Source organism: Natator depressus, chromosome 2, assembly GCF_965152275.1.
Source record: "Natator depressus isolate rNatDep1 chromosome 2, rNatDep2.hap1, whole genome shotgun sequence".
Taxonomy (NCBI): Eukaryota; Metazoa; Chordata; order Testudines; family Cheloniidae; genus Natator; species Natator depressus.
In genome coordinates, this window is record NC_134235.1 from 40960539 (window position 1) to 40978527 (window position 17989).

The window sequence follows — 17989 nt, forward strand, 5'->3', positions numbered from 1 at the left end:
CAGTGAAAGGGGGAAAAATTGAAGAATTTTTATGAGGTCATGGATGGAAAAAAAAAACCCTCACAAACTTTTTGACCTGGTAGAAAGTCATTTGGTTTTTCTTTCCCACGATTAACCTAGCTGTACCGCTAGGTAAATGGAAGACACCCGGAAAAATCATATGGTGCACATGAGGTCAGATCAGCTGATTGATTGAAAAAAAATACAAAGACAAGAAACATGAAGGGTCTTAAATTATTTGTATTTATGGTGGGGGCAGGACTGTGGCCAGACTGCAGACAGATGTGTAGTTTCCTGTAAACAGATACTAGAAAATACGTGTGCCCATGCATACAAAGCCAAACATAATCCTGCAAACAGGATGCACGTCTCTGCAACTCGATGGAGTTAGTTGTAAAAGGGGAATAATTCATGCCGTTTTAAAAACGCAATGGCCAGAATCCAGCACGTCCTCAGCTTTGAGGTCTCAGGTTACAATGGCTTCTGAGGAGTGGCAAAATCAGTTCCAGTGCTCCACATTATTTGTGGGACTGTATTTACCAAGTTAATGGTTGTTTGGAAGTGCTGTTGTCACATGGGCCAAGGAGTCATGGTACCACAGCAAAAAAACCCAACAAAAACAAACCACAAACTCCAAAAAACATGATGGCAGTGACTGTCTTTTTGTTCTGTTTGCACAGAACCTAGCCCAATGAGGCCCTGGTCTGTGACTAAGGCTCCTAGGTGCTATGGTAATATGAAATGAAAAAAAAGAATTGGCTGGAAGGAATATCAGGCTCTGCTGAGATTGGGATCCAGGCTGCAGGAAAGAGACATAGGAGGAGTGTGTTGGGGTCTTGCTGGCTCACCTAAGCAGGGTGTCTTCTCTCAGAAAGGCTCTTTGAAGTTAGGGTGGGGAATGCAGTCAGAGGTCAAGCAGGTAAAAATCACAGAGCTAGCGGAGATCACCAGGCAGGTCCAAAGCAAGAGCGAGGTTCCTAGCAGGGAAGAAGCTGCAGTCAGTCAAAAGACAAATGGGAGCAGGGTGATTGTGGCTCTGCCAAACTGGTGACAAATGGAAGTTCCAGAAGAAAGGAGCCTTGAATTAACTCAGACCCAAGAATTGAGGGTCTGAGCATTTCCACGGAGACTGTGCCTGAGAGTGGAGTTCTATTATTGTCTCATTGTTTCTTTTGTCCCCTCTCCCAAACTGTCTGTATCCAGCTGTCATGTCTTGTCTTATACTCAGATGGTAAGCTCTTTGGGGCAGGGACAGTTTTTTCTGTTCTGTTTGTGCAATGCCTCGCACAATGGGCTCCTGGTCCATGACAGACTCCTAGGCACTACAGTAATACAAATGAAAAGTTTGCGGGACAGGAAGTCTGTTCATGCAGGCATTTAGGTAAGCAGCAAGGATTTCAGGAGACTGAAAAAACTGTGTGTGTGTGTATAAAAACACAGTTCCAAAGTCCTGTTTTTCAGGTATTTGGGATTCATAGTGGATATTACACATAAAAAGAGAGAAGATTTCTATATGAAGCAGATACAGACTCAAAAGCATTGTAAGAATCCTACCACCACACTCCAGATGATGTTAAATCTATAGCACTGATTCACAGTCAGTAGCCTTTAGAAAGGTTGAGCTGTGAAAACCTCAAGAATGCGGATACAATCTTCACATCCTTGTGGTCTGATTGCTCAGAATCAAGGGAAGTCCAAGCATCCCAGTTCCATGTTTTCTCTCATTCAAGCATTTAGAACTCCTACACTTATTCAGAGCCACAAAGGTCTGATACGCTTTACAGGAATGAAAAAGTGCAAATCACTCTGAAAAGGAAAGAAGACAGGACTAACCCTGTTCTAGCTAGAAGAAAGGATATATTAAAATGGAGTCTGACATTCTCTCTCCTTCCCTCCCCAGATCTAAGCTGACCAGATACCTTTAAAAAAGTACTAATCATTTTTAAAACAATATCATTTAAGTGCACATGGAAGCTTATTGACAGAACCCTGCAAAATACAGTGAATATAATGAGAATTGAGAATATAATGTGGTGGGCACCTCTCTCCCTCCTTCCTTTGTCGGTACTGTGAGCTGTTTTTTGTTTTAGTATTGAACAGAAGTGGACAGTATTCTTTTGTTTACTTTAGAAGGGATAAAAAACAAATCCCAAGATGGTCGTGTGGTTAAACCCTGGGACACAGGGGCCTTGGATTCTATTCCGGTCTCTGCTTCCAGCTTCCCTTTCTACCTTAGTCCTACTTTCCAATCCAGAAGATGAGATTACTCAGCAATATTGCAGGGGTGGCTGTGAGGCCTAATTCATTTGTTTTGGGGCAAAATGCTTCAAGATCCTAGGATAGAAGGTGGGGATAGAAGTGCACTTTATTGCATTAAAAAGCAATTTCATTATTCACAATGACATTGCCTGGAAATGCAACAAGACTGTACATTTAATTACACAGTGTTTTGTAGGATCACATTTTGGTGTATGAGCTACATGAAGTATGGGGTTTTTTACACGTTTAAAAAGTGGAATACCAAGATTGATGGGGTATTTTGGGGCAATTCAAACTGGCTGCGGAGTATAATATCTAAGAGACATACAAAGATGGAGTAAAACCAAGAAAAAGCATTGTTTTGTGGTTGCACACATTCCTCACCCTCCAATCTTCTCCTCACACATCCCCCAAAAAGATCATCTGTGCCAGTGGCTCTCTACCTTTCCAGACTACTGTACCCCTTTCAGCAGTCTGATTTGTCTTGCGTATCCCAAAGTTTCACATCACTTAAAAACTACTTGCTTACAAAATCAGACATAAAAAAATACAAAAGTGTCACAGCACACTATTACTGAGAAATTACTTTCTCATTTTTGACATATAATGATAAAATAAATCAGTTGGACTATAAATACTGTACTTACATTTCAGTGTATAGCATATAGAGCAGTATAAACGTCATGGTCTGTATGAAATTTTAGTTTGTACTGATTTTGCTAGTGCTTTTAACGTAGCCTGTTGTAACACTAGGCAAATACCTAGATGAGTTGATGTCCCCCCTGGGAGACCTCTGTGTACCCCCAGGGGTACGCGTACCCTTGGTGGAGAACCACTGATTTGTGCAACTGCAAAGCTACTAGCATAATTTTTTGGTTACAACGGCAGTATTTCTATTGCTCCTCAGCTTTTTTCAATCCGTTTCCCTGCTACTCTTTAAACTTATTCTAAAAGCGGTCAGATGGAATGCGCTGATCCTAGCAAACTTGTGATCCAAATGTGGCAAAACAAGCTGACCTGCAGAACTAAATATATAAATATAAAAACATGTAATGGCAACATTGTGTGCTTTGGGACACCTACTGTTCTTCCAGCACATGTAGAGAAAAGAAACCACATCATCTTGATTAATTTAATAAAAGGGATATCAAGTTTTGGCAGAGTACATTTTTGGTTAACAAAAATATACCTTAGTTAGTTCGTTCACTGTACTGTTTCTCCTCCATGCAGGAGAATCAGTGCTAAAAGTCAGGTTAAAACAAAAAAGCAACACTGTACATTACCCTCTGTGATGTAGCAATATAGAACAGAGTTAGGGACTATGAGGTTTTGTGTTTCCTTTTCTCAGAAACGTGGGCTGTTGATTCTTCAGGCAACTTATGAAGCACCTGACCATCTATCACTCAGAACTGAAATGGATTTTCTTAGCAGCAGCTAGAATCATTTAGACATTAATACGTGGACGTGCCTCAATACTAACTTCTACAACGCGGCTGTCATTGATAATGACAACCCATGTTGAGGTCTCTATTATAAATAGCATTTTCAAAACCTTTTAACACTTCTTGGCTTTTACCAGAAAACATAAAAATTATTTAGCAGCGTGAGAAGATTTAAAATTTGCCACAATGTAGTGACTTCTCACCAACTCCAGAGCACATAATAGAGGAAGAAATAATATTTTGTATTTAGTTGTCTCAGGTTCCCCAACAAGACTAGAGATGTGAGAATAAGAGAGTGAGTTTCAAGCAAGCAAGCTTGCTGCCTCATTACCACAACCGGACACGCTGGCTTCTGTGAAAGAGCACAAGGCATTGTGGGTCATGGTATGGCACACTACAGACAGCATGAGAGTTTTCCTCAGCAAAATTGAACAGCCTTTTCAAAGAGCAGTCATCCTCCTAGCTCCACATCCCACCCAATGAGTGTTGGTAATGGGAGGAAAGCCAGAGAGCCCTGCCCCCAGATCCCCTCCCAAAGGACTGTTGGAGAGATCTGTACTCCCTTCCAACAGGAAAGCTATTTGGACAACAAACTGGTGGTTGTGGCTGTGTGCTGGAAACTCAGTAGAAGTCTCTCTCCAAAGACTATTTTTAAGCTGTCAAGGTGAAAGCTACCATTTAACGTTTTAATTAAAATGCTTCCAAAACCTATTCGTGTGTGTGTGTTTTGCGTTGGTTATTTTTTTAGTAAGTATAACATTCTTTGATAACAGTAACAGTTTGTAGGTCTGTGTGGACAGTGTATGTAATTGAAGTCAATGGGAGCTGTAGATTCCTTTGAAACATCAGGCTGGGATGAATGAAGTTAGCCACCCAAAATTACAAAGCAACTTTTGAAAATTCAGGGCCTTATTTTGTATTTGTAAGAAGGCATCACCTAGAGGCCCCATCTAAGACTGGTTCCCGCTTGTGCCAGGCACCATACATACACACACAGAAGGGAGACCGTTCATGCCCTGATGAGACAACAATTCAAATTGATATCAAGCATTTTGGGGAAAATACACACTTGGGATATTTAGATGAAATTATGCAGATTTTATCAATGTGCATTTTCAAAGCAAGTCACCAAGCACTTAAAACTTCCCCCATATGATGTAATATCTGTTTATCTAAAGCTCATTCTGTAAAGTCCATACAAGTACTGTGTGTTTAAAAAAACAAACAGAAAACCCACACAAAATAAGTCATCAGGACCTTTCATTTTTATCTGCAACCTTAAAAGTATGAAAAAATACTAAAATTAAATCCATATGGTACACTGCAGTATAGTCTGGGACTTGCATTATTGCTGATTATAGGAATTCAGTGTTTATAATTTGCATTCTTTCCCAGGCTTTTTTTTTGGGGGGGAAGTGAAGAGCTGAGGTTTATGCTCTTGCCAGGTCATAAATCAGACTCTAGAACAGAGTGGGAGCTTTAAAGACCGCCCCGTTGGGTGAAGTGTCATGTTCCCAAGCTTGAGGAGACCAGGCCTGCAGTTTGATAATGGAAACACTAGGATAAGATCTACAGTGGAGACACACCGGGAGCCTATGACAAAGGGATCTTGAAACACTTTATAAGTCCATACCGCTAACTCGGAGTTCAACATGGAACCACATTGTACAATAAACCATACATTTTTTAAAGGATGAGGAAATTCAGGATTTATTACACAAATTCTACTGAGGATGAATCCCGTTGTCAGTAATGAACCAACATATGAAGAACAGTGAAAATACCAGTGCAACCATGTAAACAAAACAGAGCTGAGCTCACTACAGTTCACGGCTTTCAAGAAGGGACTGGAAGAATCATTCCTCTCCAGTTTCCAGTGAATGTGCCTGTAAAATATAGAATCAGTCTTCAGTACGAGCTGTGAAAGTGGAGAGGATAAGCCAAAACGTCCATTGTTCCAGAGATTATTCAATAAGGGCCAAATCCTCCTCCCACTGAAATCAATGGCATCCATTACCCATTTTGCTGTGAATTGCGAGGTTTTGTTTTTTATGTTTATCTTTTTGCTTTTCTACTTTTCACATTTCCTTCTTTTTAGCATTGAAAACCTCTCCTGTTCCTGAGAAAAGATACACACAGTTAAACAAGCAGAGCTGCACATGTTGTTTGTATTCACTATCCAGACGCAGCAGTGCACATGGCTGGTTGTAAATTACAAGTCCTGTATCTCACATGTAAAACAGGCCATGGTTTGCAGACAGTATCAGCATTACGAGTATGTCTTTCAGAAAGCTTCTCATGATAGAACATAGGCCTCAAGTTGTGCCCGCAGTGTCTAGACACTGTGCTGCCTGGTGCTTTTAGCATATTTCAATAGCAAATAGCTACCTTTAACACACAGTTTTTATACAGTATAAGAACAGTGCTGCTGCCGCAACTACATCGGCTGTGAAAACTAAGCCTAAGTATTCCTGTTATCCAAATGTTGCTATTGTACTTCACTGATGGAAACATGAGCAAAAGCCCACCTTCTAATAACCTGTGTCTTCCGGTTCCTCTATGAGAAACCTTTCTGTTCACCTTAGAAGGTCTGCAATCAAAGCCACTTTGTGACAACTCACTTCTTTCCATATCTTTGTGGTCTGCAATAATAAAGTAACATATCCAAAATGCAAAACGAATAGCCAGGTTTACTAGAACAGCGGTATTCTGCCTGCTAGAAACCTGAGAAGTAGCGTCAGAAACAAGAGAAAGCTCTCATATTACTGATGTATTTTAAAAGTCTGCTCTCCTCCCAAGTAGCAGACTGCAGCGAGACCCGAGAGTGCTTTAGCCTCGGTTCTGTGATGGAAGTGGATGAATGTGTCAGCCTGCAACTAGGCGTATAAAAAATAACAGCTTCCAACAAGTGATCACCTGCTGTGCCCTGTTGTATATAGATGACAAACACATAGTGGTGACATGAGTTGTTTTACTGAACTACTGCAAAATACGATGCTTCGCAATCAGTACAGAGCAATTCTACTGAAAACAATGTCAAATACATGGTAATTGGTATTGGCACATATTGTTTGTATTCACTATCCAGACGCAGCATTTACTACATTATCACACTATCTTGTAATAATGTAGTAAATACCAAGAATTTAATAGATGAAACAGCAAACTATTTTCTTCACAGCCGAGTAACAAAAGAACAAAAGAAATCAAGCTCCTCCATGTATTTTATTAGAGACTGTGTTTGATTTACACAGCTCTCCATCCAGCTTTAATACTGGCAGCTGGTAGTGAGGTTCACTTTTGGTGGCTTCCGGTTCATTTTATACCCTCCCAGCATTCCCCATCCTGAAAACTGTCTACTGCTATTAAATCCACTCAGTGTTGTAAAGTGTTGCCACTATCCTCTGCTTATGCCATGCTGGACTGAATTAGCCCCCCTTCAATGACTGACATTGAGTAACGTCTCTGGAGGGCAAATTCAGTCCTTTCAACGGCAGGGAATAGCTTGTTTTAAAACTGGAGGACAGAATAATAGGAGAGAGAAAAGAATAAAAGGAAGGCAAGATGAGAAAACATGGAAGGACAAAGAATGGGTAAAAAAGGGACAGTGCATTTGTAACAGTAACAATGACTATTCAAGCAGCAGAATTCTTGATACAAGGAAATTAGTTAATGTAACAGCTCAAGTTATTCATTCTCACTGGCCATTGCAGATGGACTGTATGTGGAGTTCAGCGATAAGGGGGGAAATGATAATTACTTCAGATTTACAGCAGTGATCAAAAGCACCATCCTATTTGTGCCAATGCAAGGCCCATTGCCATGGAAAATGGAGTGGAAATAGCACTTGTCAGCCAGCGGATTAATTGTCAGAACACTTGTCAATCTCAGCCAGGATTGCTGGCGGAGTGCAGAAGGTGCCATTTTTCAAACTGCGTAAAAGACTCTACTTAATTCCCCCCCTGCATCCCCAACTCTCCCTTTAATTTTCAAAAAAGTAAAAACAAAACACATACTGGGGAAACGTGAAAGATGTTTTTTCTGCACATTCCTTTTCCATAGGCGTTATGAGTTGAAGGTCCTGACCTATGTTTTACTGGTCAGACCTGTGCTAGTGTAACAGAATTCAGAAGTCAGAACCTTCAACAGATGAACCTTCAACTTTCTTCATATTTCCTTTTTAAAATTTTTAGGGTCCAATTCACAAATGTGAGCACCAATTCTGCACTTGCAAAACATTCGCATATACTCACTGTGTGTGGGAAATGGATAACTGTACACATAAGCCCCAGTTTACACAAGCCATGGTGTGTTTTATATGTACAATGCGAGTATGCACATATTTTGCAAGTACAAAACAAGCTCTTACCTTTGAAAAACTGTGTCCTTTAAAATAAAAATTATACATCTGAAATACAAAATGTAAATATGATGTTAAACTTCAGCTTCCTGCTTTGGTACTGAATCAATAGGAAAAACAATTCACAATGCCATCCTCAGTCATGCAGTGACTGAATTATAAACGAGCAAAATATAAAAGTAACAATTTCGAATAGCCAAAGAAACTTGCTAATACATTCAACAATAAGCAGCATGCTAAGAACAAATGGAGATGCCACAGACCACAGCTTTGGTAATATAAATGAAAAGAGAATTTTTGTAGAAAAATCCAAAGAAGTCTTCCAGGCCTTTTTTCCTATAAAATTCAACATAGTTGCAGAAAAATGACATAGCAGACTTCAATACAATTTAGTTCTTAAGTTGTACATTTGTGTTGGACTGAAGAAAATTAAAAGGGCTTCCAATGAGTTAGGCTGCAGCATAAGTGTATTCAAAATGTTGATAATCTGTGGCACATAGGTCGTCATGGAATACACATAGGATGGTTTTCCTATTTACAGTATCATACACTTGTATGATAAAGTCTTTACAGCATTTTACTTTACTAGTACATAACATGTGGCAAATCACAGTAACATTTCTCAGAAATTAAATCTTAGTTATTACAAGGACTAGTGACTCATGGATGTTATTTATTTGTCTTAACCTGTCTGCTTTGCTGAGCTCTCTAGGGTTATAGGCCCCACAACCCAGTTGGCACCAAAAAAATCAAAAATCTGATAACTTAGTTCAGGAACTAACTGATTTCGCAGGTTTACTTAAAGAACAATCCTTATGCTAGCTGCAGTTTGAGGGAATCACCCACTTTGAGATCATAATTAGTATGGATGTTTCAAATATGTGGTTTATTTGCTGTTTGCTGTTTGATAGCATGTTAGGAAATAGGAAAACACTGTATAAACACAATAATATTGTGAGACCCCTTCTACTCTCAGCAACACAATGAGTCTTTACGAATGATTATAAACTTACAAAAAAGTGAGCTGCAGTACTTCGTGAAGAAGCTGCCCATCACCAGACTGGGCAGTACCAAAAGCCCTCAAGCTGCCTTTAACATGAATCTTGTTTAAAACTTGAGGCAAAGCAAGGGGCAAGTATTTTACAAAGTATGACGCAACTGAAAGAGTAATGCCTACTAGTACCGTACACAACATTACGTGCAGCTAATGGCAGCAAATACATAGCGGTAAATGGGGGGGAGGTGTGTGTAAACTGAACAATACTACATCTGCCCCCGGGGTCAACAGGTACAGCCCTCACTACTGTGTAACAGGTTTCATATATGCACTGGTATTAGGCTTTAACAAACGGGATAGGGAACAGAATCAGAAACAAGGAAACATTTGAAATTAACTCTGCAATCTTTCTAAGAAACCTGGACACATACCCCAGTTGGTAAAATCCTGCCACCGAGTGGAGATTTTTTAAATAAAAATGAGCAATTGGATAGAAATATGGAATTTTGTTTAAATACTTAAAATAAAAAGAACCATTAGTATGGAAAAGTTTAGTTGTCTGATTTTAATCAAAGATTGTGTATGTTTCAAAACAAAGGAACTAATCAAAACAAAGACACAAAAACAACCAATCAATCCCCTGGCGTTCCCCCCCCCAAACATCTGGTTATCATCCATTAGCCTTTGGGTTAACGTTCTCAACTAACAAAGATATTAAAAATGCAAATCGGGATACCTGAACATACACCTCTACATACCTGCCAAGAGCAAACTATTCTTCCTTTCAACATACTACTACTTGTTTCTGAATGCCAAGTGCTGAAGAAATTAGATTTAAGTCAGTGAATGGCACGTGGCAACAGGCAATGATCTGCAATACACTGATGGTTACATCTTAAAAGGTACTAGGACCCTTCGGTTGCTGCAAACATTTCCCCCCCATCTTCCACCTGTTTTCTTATTAACCTTCTAATAGGGAATTCAGAACCAGGTCCAGTTTTCCTTCTCATGTCTAGGCACACTCTGGAACATCTTTAGAGACTGATCTTATTTCTTGCCAATTCCATTGGTTACTTTTGTTTTGGAATGACGATTCCTTCTTCTAGATGAATGGCTCTCAATGTTGCCTGAATGTTTTGGTGGACTGTCTTCAGTACCTACAAAGAAATCAAAATTCATTTAAGATTTGGAGCTGACTGTTTAAAGCAATTCTTCACTGTTTTAGTTTTTAAGGTTTCCTAGATATGTAACGTTTAAACTAATTATTTCAGGCGGAAACTATTTGTTTGATACTAGCACTCCATCTAGTGGCCAAATTAAAACATTTATTGTGTCAGCATCTGCAAGGCAACTTCAAAAATTTAACAAATTAAAATGTCATGCAGAAGTGTCCCTCATTTACACTGATGTCACTCATTTTAATTTGCCATCTCCCTCATACTGTTGATAATTTTTTACATTAGAAATTAAGAACCATGAACCTGAGGTTGAAGAGAATTATGGAACGAATCCTCACATCACCAAGTTTCCTGCATGAATAATTGTTTAGTATCTCTCATTTTGGATCTTTGTCACACACATTGGGCCTGTGCAGGTGGAGAGGTCTGATGATGATTAATATACGCTGGCATTAACCTCATGCACACTTTAGCAGAAAATTTGCTATTGAGCAGATAACTCTGATGAAGTCAGGGGACACGGTCAAAGTTTTTAGACCAACAATTAGAGTTTTTTCTTTTTCTATGCTTGAAAAATCTATTTTAATGTATGTATTTTTTTAAAGAAATCAATACGCTTCTTTAAACAACAAACCAAAAAGAAATCAATACAGGCAACCTAGGAAATCTGTGTATGCAACTGAAGAAAAACACATTTAAGTGCTTTAAGTGTCAGGACTCCAGGAAGTTAAAATGAAAAGAAAATATTGTTTTAACGTTGTAAATACACCTGGAGTGTAACCTCTGAATGGTAGTTTCCAGACGCTAATTTTGTCCTTTTTCCACAGGAAGGTCCTCACTAAAGTGTAAGAAGGCGAAAACAGGCTGCCTACTTGACTTTCATTGCCATAAAAAGTGGCTGACTAACTGTCCGTGTGGACCCTGCTGAACTGCATTAAGTTGTTAACTAACTAATATACTTTGATCTAGTTCTCTTTGAAACAAAACGCACATCAGTAGGGTCCACATAGACAGCTAGTCTGTGGCAGGCTAGTGCAGGGTAGACTGGCACCCCAACGTGCCATGAACTAAATGTTCATGTAGTCAAGCCCTTAGTAAGTGTCAGTAGGAACATAAGCTCCTGGGCACATACCTGCCTGCTCACTAATAAGCAGGCATAAAAGCACATTTCACATTGTTCACTTGAAGCCATACAGGGGATGTTCAGTGAGAAAACCTGCCCAACAAGGTTGTGAAATTCTCCAATCTCAAACATTCACTGTCAGGAAGGAATGGAACAGCAACAGGTGGAGGAGCCATTTGTTCCATTAAAAATTGAATCACATTCTAACGAAATGAAAGAAAATCAGTGGGGAAAAATAAAAGTGGCTTTTGCAGCTTATTTCTATATGCACTTGAATTGCAAGGGTCAGAAAGGAAATCAAATAACCTATACTGCAGGTTTCTCAAGCTACATTTATTAGGACTGAGCTGTATTCCCAGTGATACGACACTGAAAATGTGCATGCAAAGCAGCAGTACCTTTAGTGAATTTAGAATGAAGCCATGAGGCATCTGGGCTGTATGGACTGTCCTCGCTTTCCGACAAGGTCTGTAAAGACAAGGAGGACACATGTCATGGGGAGGCTGAGTCAATCTCTACTTCTCCTCTCCACTACATTTTCGGTTAGGACTTGTAGCATTAAAGCTGCAGCAAGAATTCTGACGAAAATGCTAATGGAATTAAAGGCCTTTCCCCATCTCATTATCAAGCACAAATAGCTGATACAACAATGGGACCGTAAAATGGCAATAAAGCAACAGCTCCAAGGTGGTCTGTCCTTTAACAAAGCTTTTCTCAATATTTTTCATATTCTTCTGATCTTTTCACGTAGACAGTGGAGACATTAGTTATTTATTATTCCAGTCTTTGATAAAGTTCCAGCCCTATTTCATATAGCTAGGATTACAGTGCTCCTTGGAGACACCACCACACTTCGGGCTCACTCCAAAGCCAAATGACTTCAATGGAAGTGTTTCCAACTCACTTCCAAGGACTCTGGATCACACCCTTGATTCCTGTGTCAGAATTCTCTTTACAAGAACTTATAACAATATGGCTTTGCTGCAGTTTAATTTTGGCTTAAAATAAAAACTGAGTCCCCACCAAAGTACCTTTTCTCGGTGGCCATAGTACTCCGCATACCAAACCATTCCATATAAACACAAGAAAGTCGTAACAGCCTACAAGAGGGTGGAAAAAACAACATACAAATGTTTTTAGAATCATAGAATATCAGGGACCTCAGGAGGTCATCTAGTCCAACCCCCTGCTCAAAGCAGGACCAGAACTTTACAGAACTTTGGGCCAAGATCTCTACTGGTTTAATTGCACTGAGTCAATGCAATTACTCCATTTGAGAGAGTTTGGCCCTTTGTTTCTGAGAATATTAGTAAATTCAATTTGTTTATTAAAGAAAGAGTATTTACAAATTCATAGTAGCATCAATAATTTTCAAAGTATTAGGGCTCATATCTGCAACTCTTACTGGGTTAAGAAGTCCTTACTTACTGAATTCAGCAGGAGTTCTTGTATATGTACACACTACCCAGGTACATAAGGTTTGCAGGATCGAGGCCTCAAGGCATTGCTGGGCACGGTGTTTCATGAGCGAGAAGTCTCACTTACCACACAAAGAAGCCAAAACACAACATACAATATTTGTGTTTTGGAGAAGAGCTCTTGACCAAACTTTATGCACACAAAAGCTTCAAGGAAACCAATGACTCTGTGGGCAGAGAAAGAAAAAGGGTGAGGTTATAAACACTGATGAGGTAGAGAGTCTGGACTCTGTCCACGCTAAATAAGCAGTAGCTTTAGCCAGATTTCTGATGAGCATGCCATTCTTTTGCAGCAGCGTTACTGTAGAGAACATGGAGAATGCTGGGCTGACAGCCCTCAGGCTGAAATTCTCTGCTTATCCATGGTATGGGCACAAATGATTCAATGACAGTGAAAGCTTCCCCACACTCTCTGCTAATACGCCTCCATCTTTACCTGCAGGGATAAGATGATCATTCCATTTCTATGTCCACTCAACCCACAGGTTCTCTGTTGAGACAGTCAACTGTACTGTGGACACTTGTCTAACTCCATGCTGGACTGACACCACCAACTCATTTCATGCAGGCCAAACAGCCATTAGATGGTAGATGATAGCTACTTTACCATCCTAGAATCGTTTCAGCTGGGGAGCCAGAGGTGAAAAGCCATTCCCAATCCCCTGAGCCACCATTCACTCTGGGTTAGTCCCCAGGCTGCTGGCTCCAGTAGTTAGGTTTGATAGACATGTGAAAGTTCTCCCTCAAATTCTCCACCCAGCGGTAAGATGGGAAGAGTAGAAGGAGGGTAGCAAGAAGAAAGGGTAGACCTGCCTATTATGAGACAGCCAGTTCCCTCTCCTAGCTAATATGCATTGGGACATGAGTAGTGGCCACACAAAGCTGAGACTATGCCTTCCTGGCAGAAAGAGGATTCCAGAATTTTGGCCGCAAGTACACACATGAAAGACATTAAAAATGAAGGTCCAGATCCTCAGTAAATCAGTGCAGTTCCACTGCCATCAAGAGAACTGTACTCATTTACACCACATGATCTGGTCCTGTAAGTTTGAAAACACAGAGAAACAACCTTAATTTTATAAACTTGAAGAGATTAGCGCTTACATTTATGGTACAACTGACATATCTGACAACATCCCAGGAAACAAAGCTTCCACACTTGCTAAGTAGCAGGTGACACAATATCACTGACATACATGACTAATTCATGGATCAGGCCATAGGCGAGAGAAGATAGGGCAGCTCAGATAGCAGCAAGCAAAGTAAATTTGCAGACAGAAAACACAGCTTCCAAAAGGGTAGGTTTTTCTGGTTTGCTCTTTACAGGAAGATACCATGTAGGTCAATATGAAAATTGTAGGACAACAATGCAACATTTAATTTTGCACCCTGGAGTGCAATTATTCTTTCGATGACTCCTATAAAAATTTGCATATATAATTTGCAGCTGCTTACACATGTAAAATATTGTTTGATCCAAGTGATACTGAACATTGTACATTCATAAACACAAATCCAATTTAGGCATAGCAATAAACCCAAATACTTTGCTATAAGACAAAGGGTCAAGTACTGACTGCATTAGTCATTATTAAACATCCTTTTAAAAGGCTGCAGAAAGAAGGGCTTTTTCAGATGCCATTCTTATACCAAAAAATATTCTTCACAAAGGCTGTCAATTTAAAATAGGTCACCAGTTATCAAAGACATCTATTTTAGTCAGTTTATAATTAAATCTTCAAAAGCTCATGGGAACTTGGTGAGAAACTACCATAAGGGGTATATACAATCTATAGCTCATGAGGCAGCTGGATAGGCAGTGGTACCTTAGAATTTCTTATTAACTTGTTGAAACTGAGGTTCTCTAAGAACAATAAAAATAAGTTTTCTCCTCAGAAGTGTGTCCAGAAAGAACTATGAAAAATTAAATGAGACTGATTGGCTTACAATAACAGTATGCTCACTAAGGACTGGAAAGACTACAAAGAGATGTTATCAGAATATCTGTGAGGGTGTTGGTGGGGGGTGAGGGGAGATTTTGTATGATGTCACAACAGTAAGAGTGTGTGCATGAGGAGAGGAGGGAGGGAGGACAGTTAACAGATGCCTAAGCAACTACTGGTTTACTGGTCTTCCTAAAGAAACCAACAGAGATGAGAAGGAGTCTAATGGAGTCTCAGGTTCTCATACAGCTGGAGATTTCTAACGCAGAGGATATGAAAAAAGAAGGACTTTTAGTTCTGGTCATCTACCTCAATCTCCATTTGTTGCAGCTGTTTGAGATGCTGTTTGCTCAGCAGAAAAAGCACATCTATCCCCTCCTCAAACCTCCCTGAAGAGGATATCAAACACCCTGCTTAATGCAAATCTTTCTGGAACCATGACCTTGAATCACCCTCACTCATCTAAAACTGATGCTTTAGAAAAGAGGGTAGATGATGTTGAAGATTTCACAAGAGACTGGATGCAAGACCAGAGTGAAGTATGAAGTCCATTAGTGGAGTCCTTATCAATTCATTGTTAAATAGAACTCTAAGAAGAATAATTGTGAGAACATCAGAGCTACCAGAAAAAGTTGAAGGACTTATAGATTCATAGATACTAAGGTCAGAAGGGACCATTATGATCATCTAGTCTGACCTCCTGCACAACGCAGGCCACAGAATTTCACCCACCCACTCCTGCAAAAAACCTCTCACCTATGTCTGAGCTATTGAAGTCCTCAAATCGTGGTTTAAAGACTTCAAGGAGCAGAGAATCCTCCAGCAAGTGACTCGTGCCCCATGCTACAGAGGAAGGCGAAAAACCTCCAGGGCCTCTTCCAATCTGCCCTGGAAGAAAATTCCTTCCCGACCCCAAATATGGCGATCAGCTAAACCCTGAGCATATGGGCAAGATTCACCAGCCAGATACTACAGAAAATTCTTTCCTGGGTAACTCAGATCCTACCCCATCTAACATCCCATCACAGGCCATTAGGCCTATTTACCATGAATATTTAAAGATCAATTAATTACCAAAATCATGTTATCCCATCATACCATCTCCTCCATAAACTTATTGAGTTTAATCTTAAAGCCAGATAGATCTTTTGCTCCCACTGCTTCCCTTGGAAGGCTATTCCAAAACTTCACTCCTCTGGTGGTTAGAAACCTTCGTCTAATTTCAAGTCTAAACTTCCTGGTGGCCAGTTTATATTCACTTGGTGCACATGCTCTTACATTCCATAGTGATAGGCATCTTCAGATACTTTTTAGCATTAGAAAGCATTGGGTCAGAAGTTTGAAATGCTATTCTGTGTTCTAAAGTTTTTCAGAATGCATTTTAAATGATGTCCGGGCCCCTCCATCTGACTCATCCCATCTTTCTAAAACCCGTATTAAGCACAAATTGGAAGGCAACAAATAAGAAAAGGAGCATGAAGGTAATCTGGAGTCATAAAGACACCTTAAAATTATGACAAAATATACAATATTTGTGATCTTGCAAAGTCTATTCAGATGCACAGAAGTAAATCTTTGACTTGTCAATCAGGATATTTTCTCTTCAGGCAGAAGGGCATAGTTCTTTTTCTTGTCAAAACTTTCTGTAGTTGATCAGGGAGAGAAATGCACATTTTTGATTTTTATGACGAACAGCCACTTTTAAGCAATTCAATTGAGAAAAATAATTTGACTGGGCTAAGTAGGGTGATGAATGTGATAAAAAACTATAAAGAACAAAAACAGAACTTCTGAAGAAACCCTTTCAGATTCTGTTCTTCCTGAACTTCACTCAGGTTTTGTTTAAATATGTTATCTGCATTATCCCCCTTATTTTAGTGAAACTTCTATATTCTTTCAAATGATCATTTACATTTTTTTCCTATTTTAAGGATGATTTTTTTCTGACTGCTCAAGGAAGTTTTTTTTTTTTTTTTTAAATTTGTGATGAAGCTTTTTCAAGGAGAGATGAGGCTGTTAAATTCAGCTAGTGGTAAAGTTTCTGCTCCTCCTAATTCTGAATGTTCAGATTTATAAGCACAAAAGCACAAACTTATGTCCCTTTTTGGCAATAATTTTTTTTAATGATTTGATATTATCTGACTACAGTCTAAACACTTCCATAGTAATCTATTTATTAGACAGCTCTCTTCTTACCAAGGAAACTTCTATTTAAATTTTCTTTAAAACACATTTTCTTGCTGATTGTCAGTCACCCTATTATCTTTTTACAAATCAGATATCAATGACTGAGACTATTAAATCCCCTTCCATGCACAGAGCTTCTTTATACATTTTGATTTATAAAACACACCTAACCTGACGCTCCAGATGTACACACAATGCAGTCTTTAAAAACCCTATAGAAAACAAAAGTCAAGTTTAACCTAATCTGAATCTACTCATCCTTACTCAGCCCTGAAAAAAAACCTACAATAAAGAAACAGGGTTTGCAACATGCTGTGAAGGTCAAAACCTGTGTCAGACCAAAAGAGTCTGGGGAATTTCCACTGTGAACTTCATCTTCCCAGCCCCCAAAATAATTATTTCTAGAGCTTGTCATCTTGAGTGTGTCATCACAACCTTTGGGTTAAAAACTAAGAGGAGAGGATCTTTCTGAGATACACAGAATACTAACAGTAAAGAGAGTGTTATAGATCAATGCCAACACCCTGACTTGCATGAAACGGAAGCCAGTAGAGTCTCTGCAGTGCAGGTGTAATGTGCTTCCTGCGGGAAGTACTGGTAAGTAGGTGGGGAGCTGCATTCAATACCAGCTGAAATTACCCAACTTGTCTTCATAATTCTGTCAAGGCAACATTACCCTCTTGTAATTTCATAATCTGCCCTAAAATGGTAACGAAAGAACTAGACTTTCCATGCTGAGCTAGATAACACAACTGTACAGAAGTATGTTAACACAGGTTTTGAGGCAATAATGAACAGTCTAGCAAACTATGAACTGTAGGGTGCATTTTTGGATTCATGTACAAAGGTGCATGTTTCTAATCTATTATTGACATTAATGAGGGTTCCTGTGCTTAAATCTCCATAGATGGACATTAAAATACAGCCCTGACTGTGAATACGCGAAGGATACCTTACGCTTGTTGAAGGACCCCAGACTGTAACAAGTTTCAGAGTAGCAGCCGTGTTAGTCTGTATTCGCA

The 17989-nt window shown here is 39.4% G+C and overlaps 1 protein-coding gene across 3 annotated transcripts in view; it reads right to left on the reverse strand.

Annotated features, from left to right (window-relative positions):
- Positions 1-5585: 5585 nt before the first annotated feature.
- PTDSS1 (phosphatidylserine synthase 1) overlaps positions 5586-17989 on the reverse strand; it is a 55159-nt gene continuing 42755 nt past the window's right edge. For 2 of the 3 annotated variants that reach the window (XM_074944065.1, XM_074944066.1), the window contains exons 10-13: positions 12905-13004; positions 12391-12459; positions 11758-11827; positions 5587-10215 (exon numbers count right to left, since the gene is read on the reverse strand). In XM_074944065.1, coding sequence (XP_074800166.1) covers positions 10106-10215; positions 11758-11827; positions 12391-12459; positions 12905-13004 — 349 coding nt within the window. In that variant the 3' untranslated portion in view covers positions 5587-10105. Of the gene's footprint in view, positions 10216-11757; positions 11828-12390; positions 12460-12904; positions 13005-17989 lie in introns of all 3 variants that reach the window. The other variant, XM_074944064.1, reaches the window with a different exon arrangement.